Raw genomic sequence first — 9,033 nt, 5'->3', positions numbered from 1 at the left:
GTGTTCTATTGTGACTGGATTACCTCACTGAGCATGGTATTTTCAAGTTCCATAAATTTTTCTGTGAATTTCATTAAGTCGTTTTTAATAGCTGAGTAGTACTCCAGTGTGTAACTGTACCATATTTTCTGTATTCGTTCCTCTGTTAAGGGACTTCTGGGTTGTTTCCAGCTTCTGGCTAATAAAGTTAAGGCTGCTATGAACATAGTGGAGCATGTGTCTTTATTACATGTTGGAGCATCTTCTGGTTGTATGCCCAGTAGTGGTAACCAGGTAGTACTATGTCCAATTTTCTGAGGAACTGCCAGACTACTTTTCAAAGTGTGAGGTGGAATCTCAGGGTCATTTGGAGTTTAATTTCCCTGATGACTAAGGGCATTGAATATTTCTTTAAGTGGTTCTTGGCCATTTGAGTTTCCTCAGTTGAGATTTCCCTGTTTAGCTCTGCTCCCCATTTCTAATAGGGTTATTTGGTTCTCTGAACTCTAAATATTGAAGTTCTTTGTATACATTGGATATTAGCCCTCTATTGACTTCTAGCATTGGTAAAGATCTTTTCCCAATCAGTTGGTTACCATTTTGTCTTATTGACAGTTTCCTTTGCCTTACAGAAGCTCTGTCATTTCATGAGGTGCCATTTGTGTATTCTTGATCTTAGAGCCTAGGTCACTGGAGTTCTGTTCAAGAAACTTCCCCTGTGCCCACGTGTTCAAGGCTTTTCCACACTTTTTTTTTTCCTATTAGGTTCAGTGTATTTGGTTTTATGTGGAGGTCCTTGATCCATTTGGACTTGAGCTTTATACAGGGAGATAAGAGTGGATCAATTTGCATTCTTCTACAAGTTGACAGACAGTTGAACCAGTACCAATTATTGAAAATGCTGCCTTTTTCCCACTGGACTGTTTAAGTTCCTTTGTCAAAGAACAAGTAACCATAGGTGTGTGGGTTCATTTCTGTGTCTTTAATCCTATTCCATTAATCAGCCTGCCTGTCACTGTACCAATACCATGCAGCTCTTATCGCTATTGCTACAGCTTGTGGTCAGGGATGGTGACTCCCAAAGAAGTTCTTTTATTGTTGAGAATAGTTTTCACTATCATAGGTATTTTGATATTCCAGGTGAATTTGAGAATTGCTCTTTCTAAGTCTATGAAGAACTGAGTTGGAATTTTGATGGGGATTGCATTAAATCTGTAGATTGCTTTCAGCAAGAAGGCCATTTTTACTATGTTAATGCTGCCAATCCATGAGCATTGGAGATCTTTTCATCTTCTGGGGCCTTCTGGAATTTATTTCTTCAGAGACTTGAAGTTCTTGTCATACAAATCTTTCACTTGTTTGGGTAGGCTCATGCCAATATATTATATATTGTTTTTTAACTACTGTGAAGGGAATCATTTCCCTAATTTCTTTCTCAGCCTGCTTATCCTTTGAGTATAGGAAGACTATTAATTTGTTTGAGTTAATTTTTTGTCCAGGCATTTTCCTTAAATTGTTAAATTGTTTCCTTAAATGGTTTAGGTGTTCTCTGATGAAATTTTTGGAGTCACTTAACTATACTATCATATCATCTGTTAAGTTGAAAATTTCATTCTCATCTACTCCTATTATCTGTAGGTTTGGTCTTCTCATTGTGTCCTGGATTTCATGGATGTTTTGATTTAGGATCTTTTTGCATTTTGCAACTTCTTTGATTGTTGTGTCCATGTTCTCTATGGAATCTTCTGCACCTGAGATTCTCCCTTCCATTGTATTCTGTTGCTGATGCTCGCATCTATGGTTCCAGATTTCTTTCCTAGGGTTTCTATTTCCAGCGTTGTCTTACTTTGGGTTTTCTTTATTGTGTCTACTTCTCTTTTTAGGTCTAGTATGGTTTTATTCAATTCCATCACCTGTTTCGTTGTGTTTTCCTGTTTTTCTTTAAGGACTTCTAGCTGTTTGGTTGTAATTTTCCTGTTTTTCTTTAAGAACTTCTACCTCTTTAGCAGTGTTCCTCTGTATTTCTTTAAGTGAATTTTTAAAGTCCTTCTTGTTGTCCTCTACCATCATCATGAGATATGCTTTTAAATCTGGGTCTAGCTTTTCGGGTGTGTTGGGGTATCCAGAACTGGCTGAGGTGGGAGTGCTGGGTTTTGATGATGGTGAGTGGTCTTGGTTTCTGTTAATAAGATTCTTATGTTTGCCTTTTGCCATCTGGTAATCTCTGGAGTTAGTTGTTATAGTTGTCTCTGGTTGGAGCTTGTTCCTCCGGTGATTCTGTTAGCCTCTATCAGCAGACCTGGGAGACTATCTCTCTCCTGAATTTCAGTGGTCAGAGTACTCTCTGCAGGCATGCTCTCCTCTTGCAGGGAAGGTACACAGATATCTAGCATTCAGACCTGCCTCCTGGCAGAAGATGAAGGCCTGAAACAGGGCCTGTCCCAGAAGCTGCGTCAATTCCACCTGTCCCAGAAGCTGTGTAGCTTCTTTAGTCTGCACTCTCACCTGCACAGACTAGTCTCTGAGAGATCCAGAACCAGAGATGGCTCCCCCAGGTGCTCCAGAAAAGCCATCCTGGGTTAGGCGGACACCTCTCCTCTGGCAGGAAAGGTGCCCGGATGTCTGGAGCTCAAAATGGGGTCTGTCCCAGAAGCTGTGTGTGTAGCTTCTGTAGTCCACACTCTCACCTGTGCAGACAAGTCTCTGACGGATCCGGGAACCAAGATGGCTCCCCCAGGTGCTCAGGCAAAGCCCTCCCAGGCTGGGCAGACACCTCTCCTCTGGCAGGGTAAGTGCCCGGATGTCTGGAGCCTGAAATAGGGTCTGCCCCAGAAGCTGTGTCACTTCTGCCTGTCCCAGAAGCTGTGTGGCTTCTCTAGTCCACACTCTCACCTGTGCAGACTATTCTCTGAGGGATCCGTGAACCATGAACAGGCTCTTAATCTTAGTTCTTTTTCTGTGGATGCAAGCACCATAAAATTGATGGCATTTCACCTGGATTAGTTCTTTTGGAGATCTAAACACCCATCACCAAGGAAGAGGTTTCCAAGTCAGTTCCACCTTGATGCACCTCTGTCTTGTATCCAGAGTATATAACTTCCCAAGCAACAATATTTTACATCTAGACATGGTGAATAACACAGAGCAATAGCAGCAGCCTGTATTACTTTGGGAGCTCTGAGATTATGATTATAACATTAACAACAACCGCAGCCCAATGGATTCCATTTTCTTATTGATTTGGATAAGATTTCAAGCACTGCACTTGTACAATATCAAATTTCTATCAAGAAAAGTCCACGCTGTGAGTAGTGGTAGGTGGTTATAGTGACAGTGAATGACTTTCTGGTTGTATTTGAGGCCTGTCCTGAAGGAAGGACTTCATGCTTAAGATTGTAACCCCTGTTGAAAAAAATCCAATGCCTTTGGAGGCTGTTGGTAGGCCCTGGGGATGGAGAAAATATTCTTCTAATTTTGTCAAATAGCCATACTGTCAAACTGCCTTCTCTATACTTACGTCTGCACACTTAGGTTTGTGCTGCTGTCAACCTTGCTAAGAGAACACTTTTCTCCCTTGTATCTGGGATACATTATAATATTATAACAGGTCAAGGCTCTGAGGATATGTGATGTTGTGCACTCAACAATGATACAGGAGTAACATGAAATAATAAAATTAATACTATGAGGAATTTGGATTTTTTTCTTTTTTAATTTATATTTTCTTTATTTACTTTACAAATGTTATCCACTTTCTTAGTTTCCCCTCCAAAAACACCCTCTCCCATCCCCTTCCCCATCTCTCTGTTCAACAACCCACCCACTCCTGCTTTCTGGCCCTGGCATTCCCCTATAGTGGTATTGCTGGATCTTCCAGTAGAACTATGTCCAATTTTCTGAGGAACCACCAAACTGATTTCCAGAGTGGTTGTACCAGTTTGCAATTCCACTAGCAATGGAGGAGTATTCCTCTTTGTCCAAATTCTCACTAGCATGTACTGTCACCTGAGTTTTTGATCATAACTATTCTGATTGGTGAAGGTGGGATTTCAGGGTCGTTTTGATTTACATTTCTCTGATCTCTAAGAACTTTGAACATTTTTTTAAGTGCTTCTCTGTCATTCAAGATTTCTCTGTTGTGAATTCTCTGTTTAGCTTTGAACATTTTTTTTAAGTTCTTCACATTTTTATTCTTTGTGCACAGAAATGTACACTACTTTTTAATTGTGTTATTTGAGGTTTTGGAAGTTAGCTTCTTGTGTTTTTAATATTGTTTGAATATTAGCCCTCTATCAGATGTGGAGTTAGTGAAAAAATTTTCCCATTTTATAGGTTACCAGTTTGTTCTATTGACTGTGCCTTTTGCTTTACAGAAGCTATTCAGTTTCATGAGGTCCCATTTATCAATTGTTGATTTTAGGGCCTGAGCCTTTAGAGTTCTGTTTAGGAAGGTTCCCCCTGTACCAATGAGTTTGACACTCTTTCCCACTTTGTCTTCTCTCCTATTCTATGTATCTGGTTTTATGTAAAGGTGCATGATCCACAGGGACTTGAGTTTTGTGCAAAGTTATAACTGCCAGTTAGAGCAACACCATTTATTGAAGATACTTTCTTTTTCCATTGTCCATTTTTGGCTTCTTTTTAAAAATTAAAATACCCATAAGTGTGTGGGATTATTTCTGTGTCTTCAGTTTATTCCATTGTTCAACCTGCCTGTCTCTGTGCAAATACCCTGAGACTTTTATGACTACTGCTATGTAGTACAGCTTGAGATTAGGGAGAGTGATTCCCCTAGAAGTTACTTTATTGTTGAGGACTGTTTTCACTATCTTGGGCTTTTTGTTTTTCCATATGAAATTGAGAATTTCTCTTTCCATTTCTGAGAAGAACAGTGTTATGGTATTGATAGAGATTGTGTTGAATGTGGGGACTGCTTTTTCTAAGATGGCCAACTTTTACTATGTTAATCCTACCAATCCATGAGCATGGAAAATCTTTCTCTCTTCTGAGGTCTTCTTCCAATTCTTTTATTAGGGATTTGAACTTCTTGTCATACAGATCTTTCATTTGCTTGGTAAAAGTTACGCCAAGGAATTTTATACTATTTGTGGCTATTGTAAAGAGTATTGTTTCCCTAATTTCTTATTTAGACTTTTTACCAAAAGTATAAAAGAAGGCTACTGATTTGTTTAATGTAATTTTATGTTTTGCCACTTTGCTGAAGTTGTCTCTCAGCTGTAGAAATTCCCCAGTAGATATTTTTGGGGATCATGGGTATATACTATCATATCATCTGCAAGTAGTAGTGCCTTGACTTCTGTTCTAATTTGATTCTCTTCCATACTACAGGAACAAGTGCTCTGTGATGTTCACAGCAGCCTTATCTGTAATAGCCAGAAGCTGGAAACAACCCAGATGTCCCTCAAAGGAAGAATGGATACAGAAAATGTGGAACACAATGTTATACTATCCAGCTATTGACAATAAGGACATCATTAGTTTTACAGGCAAATGGATGGAAATAAGAAATAGCCTGTGTGAGAAACTCCTGACTCAAAAGAACATACATGGTATGTACTCACTTTGAATATTATCCAAAAAGTACAGAATAACTAGGGTACTACCCACAAAATTTAAGAAGTTTAACAAATAGAAACTCCAAGAAATGATGCTTTATTCTCACTCAGTAGGAGGAAGAAAATAATAACAGGAGGCAGAGTGAGGCAAAACTTTTGCAGTGAGAGGGGAGGGGAGAAAGGAGAACAGGGTCAGGAATGGTGGGGGGAAAGAAGAAAAGCCCAGAGGGCCAACAGAATGAATGGAAATGTGCAGTCCCTGAAGGTGGGAGACAGGGAGACCCTCTAGAAAGTACCAGAGACCTGAGAGGTGAGAGACTCTCAGGAATCAATAGGAGTTACCTTAGATGAAATGCCCAACAGTTGGAAGAGGGAACTCAAAGAGTCTGCCTCAAGAGGAGGGCTGGTGTTACCAACCCACAGTCATAATTTCTGAACCTGAAGTGTTCCTGTCTAAAAGATCTGCAGGGACAAAAACGGAGAAGAAACTGAGGGAAAGTGGTCCAGTGACTGGCCCAACTGGGGATCCACTTCATGGGGAGACACCAAGGCCTGACATTCATACTGATGCTATGATATGGTTACAGACAGGAGCCTAGCATATCTGTCCTGAGAGGCCCACCTGGCAGCTGACTGAGACAGATGAAGATACTTACATCCATCCATATGACTGAAGTTGAGTAGCCCTAATGTTAATTAGGGGTAGGATGGAAGAAGCAGAACAGGAGAGCAACCTCATAAGAAGATTAGGAGTCTCAACTAACCCAGACCTCTGGGAGCTCCCAGAGACTTAGCCATCAACTTGGCAGTATACAGGAGCTAGTATGTGGCCTCTGACACATATATAGCAGAGGAAGGCCTGATCTAGCCTCAGTGAGAGAAGATTCACCTAATCCTCAAGAGACTTGAGGCCCAGAAAGGAGAAAGGTCTGATGGTGAGGTAATATCCTCTCAGAGACACAAGGGAGGAGGAAAGGGAGAAGAAACTTTAGGATGGGGCACCAGAAGGAGGGAGAACCCCTAGACTGAGCACAGTGTACCCAGTGGACTCCCCAATGAGCTCCCAAATGGGGTTACCAATGGGTTCCCCAATGGACAAGTTAGACAAAGGAATAAAGGAGCTGAAGGGGTTTGCAACCCCATAGGAGAAACAATATCAAACAACCAGACCACCCCAGAGCTCCCAGGAATTAAACCACTAACCAAGGAGTACACATGGAGAAACCATATATAGAAGAAGAAGGGCTTGTCATGCATCAATGGGAGGAAAAGCCCTTGGTCCTGTGAAGGTTCAATGCCCCAGTGTAGGGGGAATTTGAGGACAGGGAGGCAGGAATGGGTAGGTGGGTAGGGGAAGAAATAGGGGAAGGAGCAAGAGATAGGAGGTTTCCAGGGGTAACTGGGAAAGGGAATAACATTTCAGTTATCCAATCAAAAAAAGAGGAAAGAAAAATAAAGATATTTAAAGTCTTGGACTAGATGAGGAGTCCAAAGATGTGTGGGGTAAGGAAGTCAAGCAAAATGAATCAATAAAATGTCCAATATTTTCTTTTATAAAATTTGAAATTTTATGGGAGTTTTATTTTTAGACAAGCCAAAGTTGATAGAGAAAATTAAAACAGTGATCTTATACAAACTCCCAGAAGAATTTTTGGCAAGCTGTTATTTTCCTTTGTAGTTAAGTAAAACGAATTTGGACCTGTATGTGCATAAGGATGCAAAAGTCTCTTCTATGAATCATTGAAGTTTTCTGAGTACAATTGTTACTAGATAATCAAAAAGTGCTGAGGGTTATAGGAATATTAATTAAACTAAAATCAAGTTAAATTCTTAATAATTAAAATAAGGCTTTCTTCTATAACTTTCTGATAAATTTTAAATAAACAGTAATAGATAGAACACATACATGGATCCACATGTATGATTTTAATGTCAGATAAAGAATATTTCCAAGAATTAGAAAAATATAAGTATAAATATGTGCAAAACTTGTTTATTAACTTATTTATCTTAAAATCTGGTGTTTCATGTTTAAATCCAATCTTTTGTCTGAAAGACATCCTGGCAGTTTAATATCCAGTAAATCTTTCATGTACCTATAAAAAAAAATAAAAAAATAAAGAATTTCCTACATGAGTACACCCTCCCCAAACACAAATAAATGAGTAAATTTAGTGAAAAATTAGAAAAAAAATAAAAGAAATGTCAATACCAGTGAATACATGAAGAATAGGAAGCCTTATATATTGTTAGTTGGAAGGTGAACTTGTTAAATCACAATAAAATATTGAAGTGTTATCACATACACATACTAAACAATTTTCTAAGATTGTTACTGATAGTTAACTCATTCACTATATCCCTGCATTTTGTAATAATAACTTCACTCTCCACAACTTCAATCCTAGAGCTAATGATAGAGCAGAAAGACATGCAAATTAGGCCACCCTCAGCACATGAAAACCAGCCCAGAGTGACCCTAGCAGTGGGATCCCGTCCTGAGTTCCCCAATCTTCACATTCAGAAATCAGCACTCAGACCTGTCACTATGAAGTTGTGGTTAAACTGGATTTTTCTTTTAACACTTTTACATGGTAATTTATGGGCAAAAAGAGTTCCTCTGTGTGTATGTGTGTGTGTGTGTGTGTGTGTGTGTGTGTGTGTGTGTGTGTGTGTAACAGGGATAGAAGATTAGTAGATGTGTGTGACCAGCTTTCTCTACTATTGCAGGTATCCAGTGTGAGGTGAAGCTGGTGGAATCTGGAGGAGGCTTGGTACAGCCTGGGGCTTCTCTGAGACTCTCCTGTGCAGCTTCTGGGTTCACCTTCAGTGATTTCTACATGGAGTGGGTCCGCCAGGCTCCAGGGAAGGGACTGGAGTGGATTGCTGCAAGTAGAAACAAAGCTAATGATTATACAACAGAGTACAGTGCATCTGTGAAGGGTCGGTTCACCGTCTCCAGAGACACTTCCCAAAGCATCCTCTACCTTCAGATGAACACCCTGAGAGCTGAGGACACTGCCATGTATTACTGTGCAAGAGATACACACAGTGAGAGGACTTCATTGTGAGCCTAGACACAAACCTCATTGCAGGGGTGTTCAGGACCAACAGAGGGCGCACATGCCTATGGAAAAATCCTGTATGGCCTCTTCATGTATTGCTTTTTATCTGGAAAGTTCTCTGGAACTTACATTGCTTTATCTACCACAGAAGTCTTTGCAGTGGGAAGTGGCAACTGAATAAAATGCCTGAACTGTGAGAAACTGTACTGTGGGTGCAAATTTCTCTTTGGCCAGAGGGAAATTTTGGAGACACAATATTAAGCAGTAGAAACACAGATATGTTTTTTCCATTATATATTTGCTTTAGACATATTTCTCTGGAACATTTTGTGTAACAATTTAAAAGTTGAACTTTTACCATAGATTGTGCTTCCAAGTTTCCTTTGAGAAATACATCACAGTCTTACTGTAAA

At 39.8% G+C, this 9,033-nt stretch overlaps 1 gene segment (V, D, J or C); it reads left to right on the top strand.

Annotated features, from left to right (window-relative positions):
- Positions 1 to 6,890: 6,890 nt before the first annotated feature.
- LOC147001344 (Ig heavy chain V region H8-like) lies at positions 6,891 to 8,626 on the top strand. The segment is given in 2 exon segments: positions 6,891 to 6,894; positions 8,286 to 8,626. Coding segments are annotated over 2 exon segments (345 nt in total).
- Positions 8,627 to 9,033: the final 407 nt, after the last annotated feature.

The sequence above is a fragment of the Mus caroli genome, unplaced genomic scaffold, assembly GCF_978045245.1.
Source record: "Mus caroli unplaced genomic scaffold, Mus_caroli_1 scaffold_14, whole genome shotgun sequence".
Classification (NCBI taxonomy): Eukaryota; Metazoa; Chordata; class Mammalia; order Rodentia; family Muridae; genus Mus; species Mus caroli.
The sequence above is the reverse complement of the archived record's forward strand: the minus strand, read 5'-3'. Positions and strand labels throughout refer to the sequence as shown.